This window comes from Anoplolepis gracilipes, chromosome 3 (genome assembly GCF_047496725.1).
Source record: "Anoplolepis gracilipes chromosome 3, ASM4749672v1, whole genome shotgun sequence".
In the NCBI taxonomy this organism is placed as follows: Eukaryota; Metazoa; Arthropoda; class Insecta; order Hymenoptera; family Formicidae; genus Anoplolepis; species Anoplolepis gracilipes.
This window is the reverse complement of record NC_132972.1, coordinates 8,401,853-8,423,743: the sequence shown is the minus strand read 5'-3', so window position 1 is coordinate 8,423,743 and position 21,891 is coordinate 8,401,853. Positions and strand designations below refer to the sequence as shown.

General features: G+C 29.3%; 4 protein-coding genes across 13 annotated transcripts in view; 3 read left to right on the top strand and 1 right to left on the bottom strand.

Annotated features, from left to right (window-relative positions):
• Nucleotides 1–3,633, top strand: part of Numb (NUMB endocytic adaptor protein) — a 69,438-nt gene extending 65,805 nt beyond the window's left edge. For all 5 annotated transcript variants that reach the window (XM_072888967.1, XM_072888965.1, XM_072888966.1 and 2 more), the window contains one exon: nt 494–3,633. In XM_072888967.1, the coding sequence (XP_072745068.1) occupies nt 494–799 (306 nt within the window). In that variant the 3' untranslated portion in view covers nt 800–3,633. The remainder of the gene's footprint in view (nt 1–493) is intronic.
• Nucleotides 3,634–4,391: 758 nt separating this feature from the next.
• LOC140664148 (uncharacterized) lies at nt 4,392–11,598 on the top strand. Of its 3 annotated transcripts, none has more exons than XM_072888961.1 (4): nt 4,392–4,496; nt 5,447–5,754; nt 6,152–7,192; nt 7,753–11,598. In XM_072888961.1, the coding sequence occupies exons 2-4, from the start codon at nt 5,470–5,472 to the stop codon at nt 8,518–8,520; spliced, it is 2,094 nt and encodes a 697-aa protein (XP_072745062.1). In that variant the 5' UTR covers nt 4,392–4,496; nt 5,447–5,469; the 3' UTR covers nt 8,521–11,598. The 3 variants fall into 3 exon arrangements, with proteins under 3 accessions (XP_072745062.1, XP_072745061.1, XP_072745063.1); XM_072888960.1 differs by having other exon boundaries at nt 4,490–5,016; XM_072888962.1 differs by lacking the exon at nt 4,392–4,496 and adding an exon at nt 5,092–5,178.
• LOC140664153 (1-acyl-sn-glycerol-3-phosphate acyltransferase alpha-like) lies at nt 9,677–18,702 on the bottom strand. 4 transcript variants are annotated; one of them, XM_072888972.1, is made up of 8 exons: nt 18,586–18,702; nt 17,452–17,706; nt 16,040–16,192; nt 12,030–12,215; nt 11,770–11,903; nt 11,416–11,597; nt 10,538–10,703; nt 9,677–10,344 (listed from the first exon to the last, which is right to left on the bottom strand). In XM_072888972.1, exons 3-8 carry the CDS (start codon nt 16,105–16,107, stop codon nt 10,181–10,183), a joined length of 900 nt encoding a protein of 299 aa, XP_072745073.1. In that variant the 5' UTR covers nt 16,108–16,192; nt 17,452–17,706; nt 18,586–18,702; the 3' UTR covers nt 9,677–10,180. The 4 variants fall into 4 exon arrangements, with proteins under 4 accessions (XP_072745073.1, XP_072745071.1, XP_072745074.1 ...); XM_072888973.1 differs by lacking the exon at nt 16,040–16,192 and having other exon boundaries at nt 9,678–10,344; XM_072888974.1 differs by lacking the exon at nt 16,040–16,192 and having other exon boundaries at nt 9,679–10,344; nt 17,223–17,706.
• App-bp1 (Nedd8-activating enzyme E1 regulatory subunit APP-BP1) lies at nt 18,659–21,598 on the top strand. Its single transcript, XM_072888969.1, has 8 exons — nt 18,659–18,799; nt 19,004–19,168; nt 19,250–19,432; nt 19,620–20,115; nt 20,189–20,322; nt 20,613–20,815; nt 21,007–21,143; nt 21,226–21,598. Exons 1-8 carry the CDS (start codon nt 18,732–18,734, stop codon nt 21,454–21,456), a joined length of 1,617 nt encoding a protein of 538 aa, XP_072745070.1. The 5' UTR covers nt 18,659–18,731; the 3' UTR covers nt 21,457–21,598.
• The last annotated feature ends 293 nt before the right edge of the window (nt 21,599–21,891 follow it).

Genomic DNA, 21,891 nt, shown 5'->3' with positions numbered 1-21,891 from the left:
TATAAAACTCGGAATAATATAAATATAAATTTATAATGAAACTATTAATATGTGTTTACGTCTGGCTCGTATTAGCCTGTTTTATTATAAACTTATATTTGTAAAATTAAATTCATGAAACATGTCAAGTACGAAAAAAATGATGGTTGTAAATATTCTTCATATATTTTTAATTAATATTTTATAAGTAAAATATCTAAGAAATAATATGTATTTAGTAAGTATAAAATGTATATACGTATTTTTATCAAATCGTTATTCGTAAATAAAACAAAACTTTATTGAGAAGCATAATATAAGGCTATAATATTTGAAAATATTCTATCACATTTGTAAAATTGAATATTCAATTCGCTTATTTTCGTCTTTTGTAGGGAACTTTTTATTTCCTGCAACTAATATACAAGAATCTTTTTTTTCCATTTGGTCCATTGTATGTACAATATCCTACAATATTCAGAGACGTCTTCTCACGAGTTTCTCCATTCAATAGGTACAACCGCTTTCCACTGCAGCCGGTTTGCCGAAACCAGAACAATGGTTGGGTAGCATAACCAGCTCCGTGCCGTCGCCGGTACCGCCGCAGGTACCTGCCAGTCCTCGGCGAGCACCTCCGCTTCACGCCAGGGCGCTTTCGCTCGGATCAGCCGCGATGGGCCAGGCTTCCAGAGGAGGACCCTCCGATCCTTTCGACGTCGAGTGGGCGGAAATTGCGGCGAGAAATCTGCGACAATCGACTACAACGACGAATCCTTTCATTATGCCGAACGCGACTCAGGCGTTCCAGGTGCAGTTGTAGCGTCAGGAGTTCATCAACAGCGTCGCCAAGTATTTCCGCTCAAATACATAGCGGCAACAGGCACGTTCGCGTTTCGACGTCGCACACGATCGAAAATACTACACGTGAGCCACGCCGTATCCTCGACCTGACTTCGAATGCCATCGAATGCTGTCGCGCGCATAATGAGCGCGCGATCGAGCTTCCGGTTGGATAGATACGAGAGAGAGTCTCTCTCGACGGGACCCGAAGAGAAGCTGAGTCCTCAAGGAGCGCGACCATCTTTCTCTTGTCGAATCGGCATTTAGTAGCAACGACAGTAGCAGCGAACTTTAAATCAGCACAAAAAAGATATCAGCGTAAATTACTTTATAGATAGATAAGTATACGCGCACAGCCTTAACGACCTCAGTAAAAGTAAAAAATGGTACACGCATAAATGCATAAAAGCATACGTTGAAGAAATGACGTGTGACGGGAGATACACAAAGTTTCATGCACGGAATAATAACAGTGGCTTACAGTTTGTCAGCCGATTAAAAAGAAGCAATAGATAATGTCGCGAAATACCAACGGATTTTCCGACAGTACCGATAATTATACCTTCAATGTCTCTGTCACGCGATATATCGTAATTGGATATCCCAATTATCTTGCGTAGAGTTAGGCTCGAACCGCGAGCGGTTATCGTCGTTCTGCATGAAAAACGAAATTGTATGCACCCAAGAGATTATGCTGCACCCTTATCGTTTTTTTTTTCTTTTTCATGAGAGAAAATTACGCGTAGTGTAGTCGCTCTTTGTGATCGTGTACCACGAGCTGGATCACGAAGCGAGATAATCGTACCTTTCGCAGGAAAGGAATTTGCATTTCCGGCGGGCTCACCCGGCTCAGACAAGCACGTAGATAAGCGAATGACGTTTCACCGTACGTAAAATGTCATTATGCAGGTGGACAAACATCCGCGTGGAGGGACTGTGATATTGACGCGAAGTGGCCAGTACTTAAGCGAACAGGGTCGAAGAGAAGTATCGTGAGGAACTTGCTCAAGGTCGTCGTGTCGTGCGACAGCAGAGAATAAGAGCGATCGTGAGCTCGGGTACCGCGGACTCTATCGTCCTGTATAGCCGGCAAAAAACATCCATATAGATTACTTAAGTAAAAGATTAGCTGTTGAAGGTTATAGCGGAGATATTGTCTTACACTATCGTCGTCTATTATATATATACACACGATCGTGTTGCATTTATCGTAAAGAGGATCGCGGGATGACGAGAAAATTCTCGTACGAGGACGACGCTCGCGGAACGATTTCCTCGAGATTCTTAGACGGTGCTTCCGCTCTGTAATAGCAATAGCTGTGCGAAAATCGTTCGCCGATCCGATCCTCGGACAAATGCGAGTTCATATCTACGATCTGATTGCAGTCGAGAGTGCAAAGGGGTTTCCCTCAGTCCTGTATAATAATTGATAGCGTCCCGCGAGATATCAGTATTGCGCCTCTAGCAGCTTTCTGTCTTTCAAGTTAACAGCTGCACTTTCGATTTTTCGAAACGGATCGAGGGTAAACGTCGAGGAAGGCCAAGAAAAATAATCAGAGAGATAATTGAGGCGCGCATGTGTGTATGCATTGTACTGTACATAGATTAATTATTTAAAGTATGACGCGACAGTGTAGGGGCAGGAGGAACGTATGAGGAAGTTGCAAAGAGAGAAACAGAGAGAGAGAGAGAGAGAGAGAGAGAGAGCGTAATGGAACCATTTATTAAACCGGCGACTTAGCAATGAGACGAAAGAAAATCTTCCTAGATGAAGTTTAATCGAAGTGTAATAATATCTTATAAATATGATTTTCGGGGACTATGTGAAAAGGAGACGCAACAGTATTGCACGATCATATGAGATCTGCGATTTATAATTTTTGTTATACGACTCCTCCTACAATTCTTGCGTTATTTTTATATATAAGAATAACAGATTATCATATACTCGCAGTCATTCTGACAAGTATGTACGTATATACAATATGTACAATACTATACGATATATGTAGACATTCCTGCAATATTCCGCACCGAGATACTTACGCGGTATGAGTTTTTGATCGCGCGATTTGATTTCGATGTCGTATTAAAATTGGGTCTTAAATCGTATCCCCCCCCCCCATTGTATAATAATTTATTTATTTATTTTGATATAGCCACGCTGCGACCACGAAGCGTATCTATATCGATATTTTTTTATATGAGTATTGTTTAAGTATTACCGCTTCGATTGCGTAATAGATTTTAATCAGATAAATAATTTAGAAGAAATTGTTATTGATGATTATAAAAGCGAATGGTACCTATATATTTCTGCGAGAGAAATTTTTGCCGTCATCGTTGCGAGTTGTTCGGCGAAAATGGACTTGGTTTTTTCGAGCCACCTTCCGTCCGTCCCGAAAATCAAAAGGTAATAAAGATATAACAAAATTAAAAGCGCGAAGAAATTTAAACGAATACTATAATAAAGCAGCAACAAGGAATGATCGCTGGGTACTTATTGCGGTACTTATCGAAAGAGAATATCGATTATAATCAATGTACTTAAATATTAATACACGTAGAGAGATCATTGCTGGCGAGATCGTTAATCGACGCACGTCGTCGATGTCTTCGTCTTTAATTGTTCTTTTCGTACATTTTTCTTGTTTTTATTCGAAATTAAATTATTTCGTTCGTTTCTTGGAAAAGGAGGAAGGAAGAAAGAAAGAGAGAGAGAGAGAGAGACAGAGAAAGAGAGAGAGAGAGAGAGAACGAGGAAAAATGTGTACATACATACATAAAGCAGCATAGTGATTTGTTATAACATTATCACGTTTACGTACTTACTTTTTTTTTCCTTTTATGTTTCTTGGTCGATGTACGCTAACTCATTTGACTAAGATCGAGAAGAAGTGATAACGGCGTCTTGGCTGATATTACATTCTAACTTCTATAATGCTTCGCGATTTATCCAGGCATTTGATAATTGTTTTCCTTTGTTGTAACTTTTAATCAAAGAGTCTCATTTGTTTGTGACTATTCTTTTTATCGCTCCCGGGAAAAAGCGCGGGGATCAGCCAGGATGCAGTTCCGGTGTCTCGTTCGACTGAAACAGATGAGTGCATTTAGAAAAAGTGGATATAACATATATAAATACACAAACTCACGTAAAAAAATATATATACACATTATACACACACATACACACACACACACACACACATATATATATATATATATATATATTTTATGTGTGTGTGTGTGTGTGTGTATACAGCTACATATCCAGAGAAAGAGACGCCGGGACAAGAGTATATAGGCGAATAGATGCACCGCGTGCCAAATCCAAAAGTGCAACCGCGTTGCCTGCCAATTGGTACATCGTGCACGCTTCCGTGGTTGTGTTGTACATAGTGTCGCCGGTCGGATTCCTGGATCAACGTACGACTTAATGCGTGTATATTTCGTAAAAGTATCCTTGTTCATTTTACATTGTATCTGCCACTGTAAAAATACGATTTATTATAATATCTGTTGTGATTATGAACAGGCCTTTTATTTCTTTCACGAAATATATCTCCGCATTCTTTTCAAGAGAAAGGCTTCTGCCAATCTCTTTTCTTTCTCCTCAAGATATGGTATTTGTTTTTATGTCGACCAAACAAGATGGAGAAGAGGCAATTCAAAAGACGGTAATATGTAATAATAAATATATATTTAGATCTTGTTGTCAACAAAACGTGTAAAAATGGATGGAAAATATTAATTCTTCTTTTCCGAGTTACGCAAATATCAATATCTGTTTCTAATATTTTATTTTTAAAAAGACAACATTTTTTTCTTGTTGCTTATTAAAATATAAAACTGAAAGAGATATTACATATAAATATATATATTTGATAAATATTAGTAATACTTATTATCCATAACAGTATTTTTTCAGATATAACGCAGTAGAATTTTTCACTATCTAAATTAAAAATCTATGTTTCTTTTATATATAATTTACAACTATATATCTATTAAAAAGATGGCAATCTATGCACGACTGAATAATATTAATGTCTACGAGATGCAAGGGAACAGAATGTGCTTTCTATATATATGTATATGTAAAAAATCTATGTCACCCTAAAAATTCTGAAAAAAATGACCTTAGGAAGAGATGTATTAAATTAGATGTATTATTTTTAGTGAAACATCCTATATACTGTTAGTGTTATTATTGTTATTATTGTTGTCATATATTATTATTTTTTATAACTCATAATATAAATAGAAACACATAGTTTTTATTCGAACGATTAACATACAAACGATTTGATGTGCTGAAGTTGAATATAATCCAATATAACTTGATTGTCACACTAATCGGTATAAAATTATTTTTTTGATATATTTAATAAAAATTAATGTTAACTACAACTTTAAATGATTCTGCAATCTGTTTATGAACAATTTTCATAATAGTTTTCCAGTGTTTCTTCTATATACATTCTGATATGTAAGAAAAACAAACTGATATTGATGACAGATGAGGAAAATCCGTTGTAACTTAACCATGTTATCAAAATAATTTGTAGGGCAAAAATTATTAATATATCATATGTAACACAAAAAGCATTACATATTTTCTTTTTAGAATATCAGTAAAAAGTTCAAATTATGTCAAAAAATATCTGCCAGCGTGATCAGTATAAGCTCAATCAGATACTCGAGCAAGTGAAAACTCTTTCAGACATAGTGGATGAACTTAGAATGGCACTAAACGATTTGAAGAAGGCTTCTCGCAACGTCAATCGTGAGAAAGTCTGTTTTGAATCTACGAAAGAAAATAACGAAGTTAATTATGTCAAACCAATTGTATTACGAAATACGAAAACGTATTTTGGAAAGCCTGGAATTTGCACGAGGCTTGATGAAACGCATCGAGTCGCAAAGAATACCCAGGTATTCATAATAATATATCAGACAATGATCTTTTTAATTTAGCAATAATTATGCAACAATAATAATTTGCTACGGTTACAAGAAATTTAAATACATGTGAGAGATGTACATTTTTTATTATACATTAAATTTTTGTTATACATTAAAAAATACAAGTAGAGAAAAAGAGTGCTAAGTCTTTGTTATATACAACTTATAAAAAAATATATGATTTATTTTTTTACACACTTATAACATTTTTAATTGTTTTACATAAATTTTTGTTATATCTTTTTATGTAAAAATTATTTCTATTATAAACATTGTTATACAAATGAAAAAAAAACGTATGATATTTTTTATAACATATTCATATTATATAAGTGACAAATATATTATAAATTACATTGGTTATTAGGCTTCGAAACTTTGCTCAACTTCTCCAAGTTATGTGATTCACTGTGAGAGAAAAAAAAATCGTAAACCATCGGCGCATACAATCAAATCTTTAACGATATATAGTGGCCTGAAATTTTTTAAGAATAAAATTATGAGAAATATACAAAGCATTCGAAAAACTCGACGATCCCCGAAAAGCACTGAGCACGAATGTGTGACGTCCAATCAACAACAATTACAAACGTGTGTTCTGCAAAAAGAGGAAGAGAAAAAGTCTCTCAAAGATACAAGGAACGAAGACATAACTAAAGACACTGATATCAGCAAAGAATTAAGTAACTCAGCAGACACGTCATTTACATCCGATATTTCTGCACAAACAGAAATCAGTATATGTTCATGGCAAGAAAACAACGAGAAGTTATTCAATCTTCCATGTAACGTGACAAAAAATAGCATGAGCCCTTTATCAATGATAAGCGATGATCGTACTATGATTCATGCAGATCGATTCGCAGGCGAATTATCGAAAAATCACGTGAAACAAACGTTTTTGGCAAATAAAATAAAAAAATATAAAAAATGCTCATGCAGGGAACAATGTCCTTATGCGCTGTATAAATTGCCATGTAACAATAAATTCAAACGCAGTACGCCGGAAAAGAAAGTAGACGATGAAATCAACGGATTAACACTCGAGTGCTTAAGTTTCCAGAGAAAGAATAATTTGCCGACGTTTATAAATGTTGATATGACACAAGAGAAAAATGATAAATGTTTCACGGATGTTTCGCCCTTTAAAATTGGGATAGACGAATCTTCAACTTCTTCACTTTCGATAGATCTCGAAGTTAAGATTTGCAACGATCATCGCAATTTAGAAAATATCGACGAATTCTCTAAGCGAAGAAGAGCCAGAACGTATATTGTAAACAAAAAGAGCACGAGAAAAAATAACTTAATTAAAAGTTTTAGGAATGAGACTGAATCGACTTTCAATATTATTTCCTTATGGAGATATATAAATGAAAAAAAGGAAAAAATTGATGAAATAATAGAGGTAAGTTAACATTGATGACTTTATTCGATTAAAAAAAAAGTCAAAATCTATCATTTTACTATTGACATTACGCACGGACTTTTTTTACATAATATTATATAAAATAAGTAAAAGTGTAGTATTAAGGAGTAAAAAGAGCTGGATATAACAGTGTAAATTTAAAATAAATAAATAAATAAATAGTTTATTGCTTAGTCAAATGATTTACATTAAATAAAACTTAAAGTGATAGATGAATATTATTATAGCTTATTCCCTGCGCTGAAAAAAGCCTGAAAAATCAAGCCGAAACGTTCGCATTATTGTAAACAATTTTCTGTATTTTAATTACTATTACCGTTTATTTATATCTTATTTTTAACAGTTTTCGTTACGTCCTTCATCTATCACTTTAAGTTTTATTTAATGTAAATCATTTGACTAAGCAATAAACTATTTATTTATTTATTTATTTTAAATTTACACTGTTATATCCGGCTCTTTTGACGCCTTAGTACACTTTTATTTATTTTAATTATTGAGTCAGTTACCAATTATTATATAAAATATTATATTTGCAGAACATATTGTCCCAAAGAAAATATATAAATTATCCTGAACAGAATCATCAAAAACATAAAAAATATAAAAGAGAAAATTTCGATAGTCATTGGTCACTAAAAAACAAGAATAAACAAATTCAGTGTGCTATACCTGTACCGATAACTCCGATGTCAAATAAAAAAATATCCGTAAAGACATCGAATCCAAAATTTCAACAAAGCAACAGTCTAAATCCATCACGTCGAAGAACGAGCCTAATGAGATCTAATTTTCCCAAAACGATAACCCCGAAATGGATGAAAACGCATACGCAGATGCAAACCGGCAAATGCTCATATTTTAACTATTTAGAAAACAATTTGTCATTTTTAAATGATAATGCAAATGTAAAAAATGAGAATGGAGAAAAAAATATGACAAAAAGTAATACTTGCGTCATCGAGACAATGGACGTTTTAGCATCGCAAATAATGTGGCCTCGAATTAAGAAGTCGCATAATATTTATTCTGCATTGCAAACTAGAAGCGTTAATTCTTGCTCGAAGGACTCTTTGAGTCAAGCATGCGACCTGACTGATGACTGGAGAAATCGAAGTAAAGCATTGACAGTAAAAACATCTTGTCCATTATTTTGTAATCATATCTCCGCTGAAAAGCGTAAAAATCTCATGTCTTATCTTACTAATTATTCTCGGTTTCCAACTAAAACACTAAATTTTGACATGACTAATGTATCGGATAGACTTTATGACTGTCTTGAAAAACTTGAGGATATTACTGCTTGATATCTTCATAATCGTAATATTATGTTATCGTGTTTTATCTTTTGATGATTAATGATTAGAAATATAAATGATAATATTGCTGCGAAATGTGTGCACCATATTACTTAAAATATAATTTATTATAGTTACAACACATTATTCTTGAGAAGATATGTATATGTAAACAAATATGAATCATACATTTTGCCAGAATGCATTCACAGATATATTATTCGATATATCTCTTGTATATGTTATTAAAAGTTTGAAAAAGAATATACATTAGTACATTATTTCCTGATAACGCATTAATTAATTATTGTTACTTAATAAAAGCAACTTTTTTTCATTTTATATCTATAATTTAAACTTAAGCATCCCACATGGATTACGTTAATCAAAGTCGTTAATAAAAATGTATATTATTTTTTGTAATTGTAATTAGTGAAGAATTATAGCTCGAGACTTGATGGAAAAAATTTTAATATCCACTATAAATCCCGATAAGATAAGATCAGCAAAAGGAAGTCCTTACGCTGACTCATGTGTGTGTATGTATAATACTGTAGCCAAAAAATAGTGCTCGAAGGTTAAAACATGATATATATAAATATAGATACATATAAAATTGCAAATATATACTTGACAAGATTTAATAGTTTTATAATAATATTGAAAACACAATATATAAGTATGTACATGGCATATTTCGTTTGTATATTATAGTTAGTCTCGTGGAAATAAATAGTAAAATTTTAACATAATTTATAATGCTTTGCAAAAATCCTCTACATACATACAAGAATATAAACGAATATGCATTAAATACAATGGCGGACGATTTTATATAATATCGTTTAGCATGAATTAATGTCGCAATGTTTCTAAATTTAATCTCAGATATTTGAAAAAAAATTAAAAACATTTTTTATGCATTTATAGCATTACTTAAATATAGAAAAAAACAATATTCTCTTACCATAAAAGAAATGTAATATTCTCAATTAATCGCGCATATAGAGATTAATAGAAATAATTGATTTCAAATATCTGAATTCTTAATGTAACGTTATCATACATGTATAATATATATATGTTGGAATACATAAACACATAGGATGATTTACATATTGTATAACTTTACAGCAGATACTACAATTTTGCATATTTATTAGAAATGTATGTCATATTTTGCACGTTAACATAGAACTTAGGAATAGAGAGGAAATCTCAATTATATAAATTAAATTTTTCTGCAAGAGGTATAAAAAGTACAAATCGCATTAATGAAAGATCGTTTGAGCTTCGCGAAAAATTCTTTTCTCTGATATTTAAAAATAAACTCGTATAATAATTACTGGAAGAACAGCGTAGTCGATATGACGTATCTTAAATTTACGTCATTATCGTAGTAAAGTCGAGGAAAACAATCACCATTAATCGATCAACAGACATATGAAGAGCTAAATGAATCTTACTAAATTAAGAGTTAACTTTCTATATGCGCATAGATGTATGTGAATATGAAAAACAACATTTATTTATGAACATTGTTAACTCGATGAAAACCATTCTCCATATACAATCTTACAGGTACCCGTTTCACGAATTCATCAATTGCACGAATTCGCCAATTGATTCAAATTACATTTTGGACAGTAATCATTCCGCATTACTCTTGTTACTCACATTTAAAACTTTGTATTTGTTCTTGGAGGCATTCTGTTGTAGATTCCACAAAAGTTTTGTTCATAACTTCGTACACTTGTTCCATAAGCTTTGGAAGATCGTTTTTGGTTAAACCCGCGGTAGGAATAGGCGGTAGAACAGTAATATAACTAGTTCCTAAAATAAAAAGTTTTTTTTAGAGAGACATGTATTACGCACGAGAAAATTTAATTATATATATTACATATAAAGAAAAAAATGTCTTAAAGAGTATAGAGAGATTCAATATTCATTTTTATTTTTTTAGTTATATTTATTAAAAAAATATTTATTGATAATTATTTGTTAATTTATTTATTTTCTTATATACCTGAATAAAATCTCTTTAATTTGCCGTCTAAGAAGTAGTACTTTGACACAACAACAGGTTGAATCGGCATTTGGGATTCAATAGCGACGTGAAAAGCACCTTTCTTGAAAGGAAGCAACGAATTACCAGAATGTCGATGTCCTTCGGGAAATAGAAGAAGTCGCCGCTAAAAAAATTCAACCAAAAATATCAATACAATTTTGTGAGGTACACTTAAAATAATAATTATATATTATCTAATTATGTATAACTAACATACATATTAAATTGAAAATATATTAATTTATATATTATACAGAGTTTATAAAAGAACTCCAAAGTTTTAAAAATTCATATTCAATTCATTGTCAGTAAGTGAGATCATTTTTGGTCAACAAAAAATGGAAAGCGCTTCCTTCATTAATAATTTAGATATTCGATTCCCAAACACGTGGATTGGAAGGCAAGAATTACGTAAAATATAAATATCAGATATTGTATTTCTTGATTTTTTTATGCAAAAATATGCTAAGAATTTACTCGGCGCTGAAAATTCATGACTTTGACTCTCTACGTCAGAAAATAATCAGTCATAGTCACTAGCACGAACAAAACAGAATATTTCATAGTTCAGTCTCGTTTAAACATCTACAAGACCATGAATAGAACATAAATCAAAATACTAAATGTATTTAAAAAAAAAACTAAACTATGATCTTTTATAGTAGCCTATTCAATGACATTTTATATTTCTCATGAGTAAACTTGTGTTTAAAACCTCGGTCTTTTATATAAACATCCTTTGATTAGATTCATATTATAATTTAAATAATATATTCTTTAGTATTTTAGATCGCCGTTTTGTCAACAACATAAGAAATATTACAAAAGAAAATCACCTTTGCCAAACGAATAGATTCCGCTGTAGCGTTAATAATTCGTTGAGCTTCTTCAACGTTTTTTCTGTCGATGAACACTGTTCCCCAAAGCCAAGAAGCGAGACCGAATGGTCCAAGGTACATAATCTCTTTCTTAGAAATAACAGTACAATTCTTCATCGCTAACCACAATTCACCTAAAACTATATTAACCAACCAATTTTATTATACGTATCCCTATCATAGTTGATAAAAAATATGCAAGTCTGCTTATATTCAAGCAACATTATTTTCTCAGATTTGTCAAAAGATTTTCTTTTCTTAATGTAACGAGACAAATTTATCAGCATAATTACAATAACCGATTGTAGTTACCACAAAGGTCTAGTGATGATTGATGATTAATGAGCACGACACAGCCCGAATCTTTGATGATGTTCTCTTTTCCGCGAAAACGGAAATTGATTCCGATGATCTTTGCTATTCTTACTATACCTCTGGCTGGCATTCTGAAAGATTTCGTTTTATATACAATACATATATATATATATATATATATATTTCATATTTATATCCCATTCATATTTCAAGCCCAAAAAATTAAATTAATTTTATTCACACATATTGGAACTTACAGTGCATTTTTCCAGCTGCGGATTCGAAACAGCATGAACGGTATCCATAATCCTGCGGCTAATGCGCTTCCTACTATGAAGAAGGTGAACTTCACTCGATATCTCACTTTCTCGCTCAAGGCACAAAACATCACAAAGAGAAATATCAGGGCGATGCCACTCGTCGTATAAATGCCGCACAGTACTCTGATATCGTGCAAAATTAATTATCAATCGTGTATTAAATTTGTATGATATTTCAAGATTAAAATTAAAATTCACAAAGAAATAAAATTATTAAAAAGAAATTAAGAGTTAAATCTAAATCAAATAAATCTATATTAATTTGTTCTTTATTCATAACTAGAGAAAAATGATGTTTTATTTTTAGGTTTGTCTCAAAAGAACTACGTTCGTTTTTTTCAGGTCTATACATGTGTAAGGACTCATGTGCACCATTGCACACTTATGCTATAAATTTACTAGTAGTCTCTCTCTCTCTCTCTCTCTCTCTCTCTCTCTCTCTCTCTCTCTCTCTCTCTCTCTCTCTCTCTCTCTCCCTCCCTCCCTCCCTCCCTATCTATCTATCTATCTATCTATCTATCTATCTATCTATCTATCTATCTATCTATCTATCTATCTATCTATCTATCTATCTATCTATCTATCTATCTATCTATCTATCTATCTATCTATCTATCTATCTATCTATCTATCTATCTATCTATCTATCTATCTATCTATCTATCTATCTATCTATCTATCTATCTATCTATCTATCTATCTATCTTATGGTTAATTAAAAGGGTTTATAAAAGGCAGATGCTTTAGCTAGTTAAAAGACACTTTTAATAGTTGTAATGTTAAGAGAAGGTACACATGAATACTTTAATGTTTTCTTTTTATATTTCAAAATTATACTTATATTTCAGAATCTTTTTTTTTCTCTTTCCTTAGTAATTCGTCTGCAAGTTAAAGTTCCAAGGTTACTATTATTTTATATGAATACTATTTTCTCAATTTGTTGGCAACAATTTAAATTGCCCACAAATAACTGTGTCGTGTATGATTGCAAAGACTATCAGAATTGATTATTACGTAAACTTCTTCTATGTATCATTGCACATAAATTGTCAGATCGAAAATCTTATAAGTTTTGTGTGAAATATTCTTAAAAATTAAATAACATTTGATAATCGATGTAAACCGAAAAATATGAATATTAATATGCAATATTTAACATTCAAGGATAAAAGCAAGAAACGTATAATTTTAATGATTCCTATGCCCTCTCTCTTTAATTTCTTTCTTATTTAATTGAATATATTTTAAATATAAGTTTATAGTTAATATTATTTGATATATTTTTTCGAAAATTAAGTATCAAGATATAAAATTTTCTATACAAGTGGACATAAAACTAGCATACATAAAACTTTGAAATTCAAATTATGATTCATATATTTTAAATAATATCAGTTATAATTAGCATTGTAACTTAAACTCAAAAGTAATTTTAACCGATAAAAATAATTGTTTTTATTATCATCGACAACTATGATTATTCGCAGTACGCAATCAGCAAGATGATAATTCATAATTTTCATATTGGTTTAAAGTTCAACTTTTTTCAACTATGTTTATTATTAGCTATTGTTCTTTATTGTCAAAAGATATTATCATCAGACATAATCTTTAATTATACATCAGAAATGTATGAACTTCGCACTTTGTACATATCTTTACATCTCCGAGAGACAAAAAAAACAAACATATCATAAATGTAGATATAAGCCAGATGGATATTTTTATACATTAAGGTACGTTCTAGGATATTTGTTCTCTTTGAAGAAAATTTTACTCGAAATATACAATATAGTACACGTAATGTATACTATATTATATTAAGTAAAATCTTCCTCAAGAAACAGGACATTAAAATGATTTTAAAAAGATTTTGTTTAATATAATATACGCTACGTGTATATATTTAGAATAAAATTTTCTTCAAAGGGGATGTAACCTAAATAGATAAAAAAGACACGAAATTAAAAAATTGTGTGCTTATAAAATTATAATACACGTTAGTTTTATGTAACTAAAAAATTTTATAAAATACTTAATTTTATAAGTAAATAATTAAAGACAAAAAAGAGTTTGTTTACAAGATTTTAAGAATTTTAACAATTGCATAATATATTTGTTTTTTTTTCAAATTTAATTATTTTCAAAATATTACACTATATATACACTATATATACATATAATAAATATAGATTATATATTATTTATGACACTATTACGTACAACATTGTATATTATAATAATAATATTAGTAGTATTGTAGAATAATATATCACTTGTTTTATATAAATTTTATATTTCTTTGATCTTTTAAGTAAATTACATAATATGTGAATCACTAGCCTGAAAAAAACCTAAAATTTAATAGTTTGAATTGATATTAAAAATTACACAGCGAATTGTAACATTTCAAAAAATAATAACTAACGTAACAGATCAAATTTTAAATTAATAAAATTCATACTATTTGTAAATAAATTTGATTACGTTAAACCTCGTCATATAAATCTCGAAAAACATTTATAAGTTTTATTTTTTTTTTAACGATATACTTATTTGTAAAAGATAAGATTATAACTTTCATCTTCAACATAAACAATTATTCTGGAAGTTCATTGTTACAATGGAAAAATAATAAAAATTTAATCTTGTTATAATATTTACAAAACATACATCTAATAATACTATTAATAACTGATAATACTATTAATAATTGATTTATTGCGTGTTGGAGATATGAAAGAAAATGAACGAAAATAACTTTAATAAACAGTTATGTTTTCGCAAAACTTATGATAACATAACTGATAAACTTGAATTATTGAATTTTTCGACATATAATGCATTTTTAACTATGCAGGGTCATCCATATTGCATATTAATCGACTATCTTTACAAATACAAGAATATCATTTCGATTACTTCGTATACTTCCTTTATCCATCTTTCACTTTTGAAAATTTTGCTTCTTTACGTGATAAAAAAAAATCCATCAAATAAATATTTAAAATTATGGAAAATTTTTAAGACTTGAATTAACATTTACGTTACAAATCTTAAAATATATGATATAAAATTTGATAAGATAATTTTAATGTACACTAATTTCGCAACGTGTATTACGACATAAATACAACAAATTATCTCTTAAAGTAAAGAGAGATAATGAGAGATAGAAAAATTACTATTTCTTAAAATATTATATTCATCGTAATAATATATAAATTAAAATGTGGATGATATTGCCAGCGATGAAATAATTCAAGAGATGCAATGGTTAGGCGACCAAACTGGCATAATTAAGCTTTTATTCAGTTAAGCAGACTGCTTTCTTACGTGTGCTTATGATGTGTAATAGACAACCATGGAATAATTACTGCTCATTATTTGAATAGATTTGATAAGGACCTAAACCAAAGGTCGAAACGTTGTCGCTGTAATGATAAGCTTGTTTAACTGAATAAAAGCTTAATTATGTCAGTTTGGTCGCCTAACCATTGCATCTCTTGTAATAATATATATATTTAATAATTTTTCAATTTTTAGTTTGTAATATAAAGAAAATAAATAATTATCACAAATGTCACGCTGATCATCCGATTGCATTAGAGGTCAAAATTCTTCTTGGCCGTTACTCGAGTCCTTTACTCTTTCAGTTGTCGAACGAGTCAATTCATTCGTTAAAGGTTAAACGATTTCATTCAGTAAGTTTCAATTTGACTCGAATTGTTAAGATAATATCTTGAAATATCTTTTTGAAGACAACTTGCTACTTTGTGAAAGATAATTCATTTCATGAATCAACACATTACGCGTAAAACATATGAGTATAAAGTATAAAGTACAGCATACACTTCATGTAAAGAGGGATGAGCAATATAATCGGATCGAAATTCAAGGAACATAGTCCGATCGAAATGCTATACATAATTGAAATAGGTACTTACACCAATATAGATAACACACAGATAATATACTTTAACATCGATAATAACATTATCACATAAATATTCATCAATTAGATAAAAGTTTCCCTTTCCGAACATATAATTTTCATTCTATCACATTATTAATAAAGATGAATAAATAACATGTGCAATCTGAAAATATATATCAAAATTATCAACTTTATCAAAGCTATCCTACATGTTTTTCTACGATACACAAGGTTGCGCAGCATACTGTAATGGAAATTAGACTTATTTTTCATTATAATAATGACAAGATTTTACGTTAACAAATAATAATGTATAATAAATAATTTTCTAAGTAAATTATTTAAAAAACGTATTACGTACATAGCTGTGCTATAGGTAATAGTAATGAAGGAGAGAGAACGCATTATATACGTTATAATTTCATGATATAGTCAATAGTAAATCATAAAAAATCAATAGATAATAAATAATAAAAAATTACAATAGATTCGAAAAAGTTCTACGCTTATGTATGTCACTGTGTAAGACTAATTGTAAAATATGTAAAAATACATACATTACAAAATTTCATGAATTATTCTTTTTTGTTAATTTGAATAAATTAAACTCAATTATTATTTAATTATCTATTTAATTATTATTATAAATTATTATTTGCTTGTCATAAATACATATTCAAAACTTAAAACATAGCAAACTCCAAATAAAATAATAAATGACTAATGTTAATACGTATTTATATTTATATTTAATATTAAGAAAATATGATTTCATGTAAAGCATCTATAAATATTTGAATAATTCACGTTAGGTGGGCATGAAAATCTGTTTTTTTTTTTTAATGAAAATTTTATTTATTAAAACACTAATTTTAATTAAAATTTAGTGAAATTTTTAAGATTTTGCAACAAACTACAAATTAATATATTTCAATTTGTAAACAAAAATTTGTTACGTTTTTCAGTAAAAAAACTGTTCTATTTTTAGTTCTTTTTTAAATTTTCTCAAATATTTTATTTTATAATTATACTGTTTATATCATATAAAACAATGATTTATTCATAATTATCAGTGCCTGACCAATCATGTTAGCGAATGTAAATATTGCTTACAAAAAATTATTGTGTTTTACATTTTAAACGAAAATGAGTGTTTTAGTAAAGAGAATATATTTTGATCCACATTCGTTTACCTGATGTACTTCTTTCGTTTTGTGTATGGTTCGTGTACTACACATGGTTCATGTAGTTTATGCGTGTCCTTATTCTCAATTTTTTCATTCGATAAACGTCAATAACGATCGCGTTAATAATAAACCGTAGCGCGTATACACACTATTTTATTTTAATTTACTCTGTGTTGGATGTATCCAGGACAAAATTAGCTGAACAAAGAACAATATTGTCGTGTCGATTACTTACGTCTTGAACATGATGTTATTCAGGTACGAAGCGTTCACCGCGATTGATCAAAAACAACTGTCAAATGCCAACAAGCATTGCCTCGTTGTAGTGACCTATAGTGACTATAATCATGGGCACGTGGTCCATCGAACGATACATCGAACGATGAATCGACACATCTCGTAAATCTTCGGCAATTCTCGCCTTTTAAAAAGCACCGTCAATGATTATACAGTATATGTATATATATATTGATATTCTCGAATCAATAATCTACAAAAAGAAAAAAAAGATAAGATAAAAAGAAGAAATAAATTGGTCCTATGTGAAGGCGGATATTTTTTTATAAAAAGAAGAAAAACTTTATATAATTATTTTCATTTAACAAAAATAAGAAGAGATGAAAAAGTATGGAAATAGCTATCCCTCCTGTGTCTAAAAAAAGAGCATCAAATCGTAAAAAAAAAATATATATATATATACATATATGTAGTGTAATTATTAAAAATATATGTAAAATTATATTAATAAAATAATAATTCTAGATAGGGTTATTTTGTGCATTAAACAATTATAAAATATAAATAATTGTAAATATAAATGTAGTAATTCAATTTTCAATAAAATAATTAATATATATATATATATATATATATATATGTATATATACATTAATTATTTTATATATTTTATATAATTTATATAGATCCTTTACATGAAATTATATAAAATATATTAAATGTAAATTATTATATATTATGTAAAATTATATTAATAAAATAATAATTCTAGATAGGGTTATTTTGTGCATTAAACAATTATAAAATATAATTATATAAATAATTGTAAATATAAATGTAGTAATTCAATTTTCAATATAATAATTAATATATATATATATATATATATATACAATGTGTTTTTTTTGTTTGTGTATGTGTTTGAATCTTTCCTTCCTAACAGAAATATTATTTTTGTCTCATTGTCGGCTTCTAAAAATATGTATTAAAATTTAAATTTATCCGCGAATATATAAGTAATCACTCTTTAGTGACTTGTGAATTATTCGTACATTTTAATCTTTACATATATCTGCGTGTGGTTACATCCGAAAACTATTCATTATAAGATTTATAATTTCATGTCGCATACCTGCATACATATCTACACCTTCACGCAAACATTATAAAGCTACACATATACACGTAAATCTGTCAGTCATTACCGCTTCTGTGTTCGTGTGGTTGTATGCGTTTTGAAGTTCCATTACTGCCCAGTATCTCAAATTGATCTCTGTTATGGCATCACCCGAGTCAAAGTCACCCGAACAATCTGAAAAAAATCGAAAATATGACAGGCAGTTGAGGTACGCTAGTTATAATAAATTTTGAGGTTATACATGACAGGTTTCCTATCTTACTTTTTTTCCCATTTTCTGTTTAAACAAGCAATTCTGTCACTTTTATAATTTTAAGTAAATTTTTTACATTTACATTACATTTGTTTTTCTCCTTTTTCTTCCACATAACAAGATATATATTTTTCATTATACAATCTTTATCGTTGACAGATTATGGGGTGATCATGGCCAAGCAACTTTAGAAGCTGCTCATGTCTGTCTTATAAATGCCACTGGACTTGGTACAGAGATACTGAAATCGCTAGTACTTCCAGGTATAGGAGCATTCACTATAGTCGATGGCAAGAAGATTACTGTTGAGGATGTTGAACCTAAGTATATGCATAATATTAATATTGTAATCGTCAGACCAATATTATACTCTTGAATGTGATACATTAAATGGATTTGAATTAGTTTTTTTCTAGAAGCAGATAGTGTTGGAAAATCCAGAGCACAAATAGCCACTGAAATGCTTTTGGAACTGAATCCAGATGTAACAGGTGACTACATTGACGAAGAGCCTGAACAAATTTTATCTAACAGTCCAGATTTTTTTAATAGTTTTACTGTGGTTGTAGCTACTGCGCTGACCGAGAAGTAAGAATTTTAACATTAAAATATTATATTGTAAAATATATTAATTAGTTAATTAGTTACATAGATGTTATAATTTATAAAAATATTGAGATAAAATCAACTGCATATTCTATATCTTTTACATATATATCCCGATTTTAATATAAATATATATTTTTAAACATAAAAACATATTTTTCTTTTTCAGAACATTAATCCTTCTGTCAAAAAGACTTTGGGAATTGGATATTCCTTTAATAGTATGCAGAAGCATAGGCTTCATTGCATATATGCGCATTCAAGTAAAGGAGCATACTGTTATAGAAACCCATCCGGACAACGAAACGCCAGATTTACGTCTAGATAGACCATTTGATAGCTTAAAGAAGCATTTAGATTCCATAAATCTGGATGAAATGAGCTTCAAAGATCATTGCCATGTACCATATCTAATTATTCTATATAAATACTTAGAAAAGTGGCTTTTAGAACATCGTGATTTACCAAAACTTTATAAAGACAAACAACAACTCAAAGACATGATCAAGAGTGGAATAAGACGCGATGAACATGATTCGTCTAATAGCGAGGAAAATTTCGAGGAAGCTATGAAGGCTGTCAATACTTGTATAAGAACGAGTGATATTCCCGATAATATTAAAAATATTTTAAACGATGATCGTTGCATTAATTTGACAGCAAAGGTATCAATGACACATTTCTATATTTGTTCATGATTTAGAAAAATATACATTTAAACTGATTGCGTTATTTTAGAGCAGCTCTTTTTCGATTATCGCGAAAGCGGTGAGAGATTTCGTTGATAATGAAGGAAAAGGATTGCTTCCACTTAAGGGTACTCTACCTGACATGACAGCAGACACTGAAAAATATATTACGCTCCAACAAATGTATGAAACTGATCTTAAATAATCATTATACATAAGATAGTGTGTAAAAAATTATTCAATTTTATGTTACTGTAAATAATTTTACTAGTAAGTTTATTATTAAATAACATGTTAATATAATATTCATATAATATCCAGATTAATTAATATGGTTACATTATTAATAATATTGAATAATGAGTTATTAAAACTTTTTTTTATCACACTATTGACTTGTCAAGATTGAACTATTTTTTTGTGTTTCACTTTTTAATATCTATAATCATAGACTAACATTGATTTTATTTCAGTTATCATAAGCAAGCATCAGCAGATGCAGAAGCGGTGTGGCGACGCACATTGCAATTGCTACGTCAATTAGGCAGACCATCAGATTCAATTTTAGAGAAAGATGTTAAATTGTTCTGCAGACATGCCACTAATATTCATGTAGAGAAAGGAAGCTGTATTGCAGACGAATACGATTCTAAGATTTTTGATACTAATATTATAGGTGATAACTTTTTCTCCCAAAATATGCAAAATTACAATAGTTATAATAAATTAATAATTTACAATTATACAAAGAAAATTATGTAATTATATATATATATATATATATATATATATATAGATATAATTATAAAAAAAAGTATGTAATTATAATAGCCAAACTGTTTTTAACTGATTTCACATTCTTTACAGTTCAAAATTTAGAAACCCCAGAGAGTATGATGATTTATTATGTTATGCTACGGGGAGTAGATAAATTCCAAGCAGAATACAATTCATATCCTGGCGAGTTCGATGATCAAGTGGAACCCGATATTGTAAAACTTAAGGTATCATCTTTTAATTATATAACTTTTTAATAGAATTATTTGTGTTACAATCACAGTATTCTGCATTTGAATTATATTACAGACATGTTTGACAAAACTGTTGAGTGAATGGGGATGCGGACCACTAGCAAAAGATGATTATGTACATGAATTTTGTCGATTTGGTGGCGCAGAATTGCACTCTGTTTCGGCGTTTTTAGGTGGTCTTGCAGCACAGGAAACCATTAAACTTATCACAAATCAATATAAATCTGTTCACAATACCTTCATCTATGATGCTGTTACATCAAATTCTGGAACATTCTTTTTTTAAAACTGTTATGTGCAAAAAATATCTACATTAATTAAAATAATAATGCAATTTTACAGCTTATATTAGCTTTATGAGTTTTTTGTTTTAGAAAATTATGTTTGCAAATATCACTATTACTATCCCATGTCTATATTATTTTATTTTATACTGTCTTTTCCATAATTCTATATCTAAAAAAATTTGCTTAAAAAAGTAAATAAAAATATATAAATTTATTATAATTTAAAGTTTTTTTTTAGCATTTTGTATATTTTTTTACAATGTTCTGAAAAAAATATACAAAATGCTTTAAGAGAAACATCTATGATTTATTACTATAAAGCAAAATAATACTAAACTTAATCTTTTCTTCTTCTTTATGCATATATTGGAACAAAGATTGTTATTTAATTCCCCAATTTCTAATAACTTAACAAATATGAGATTTTTAATAAA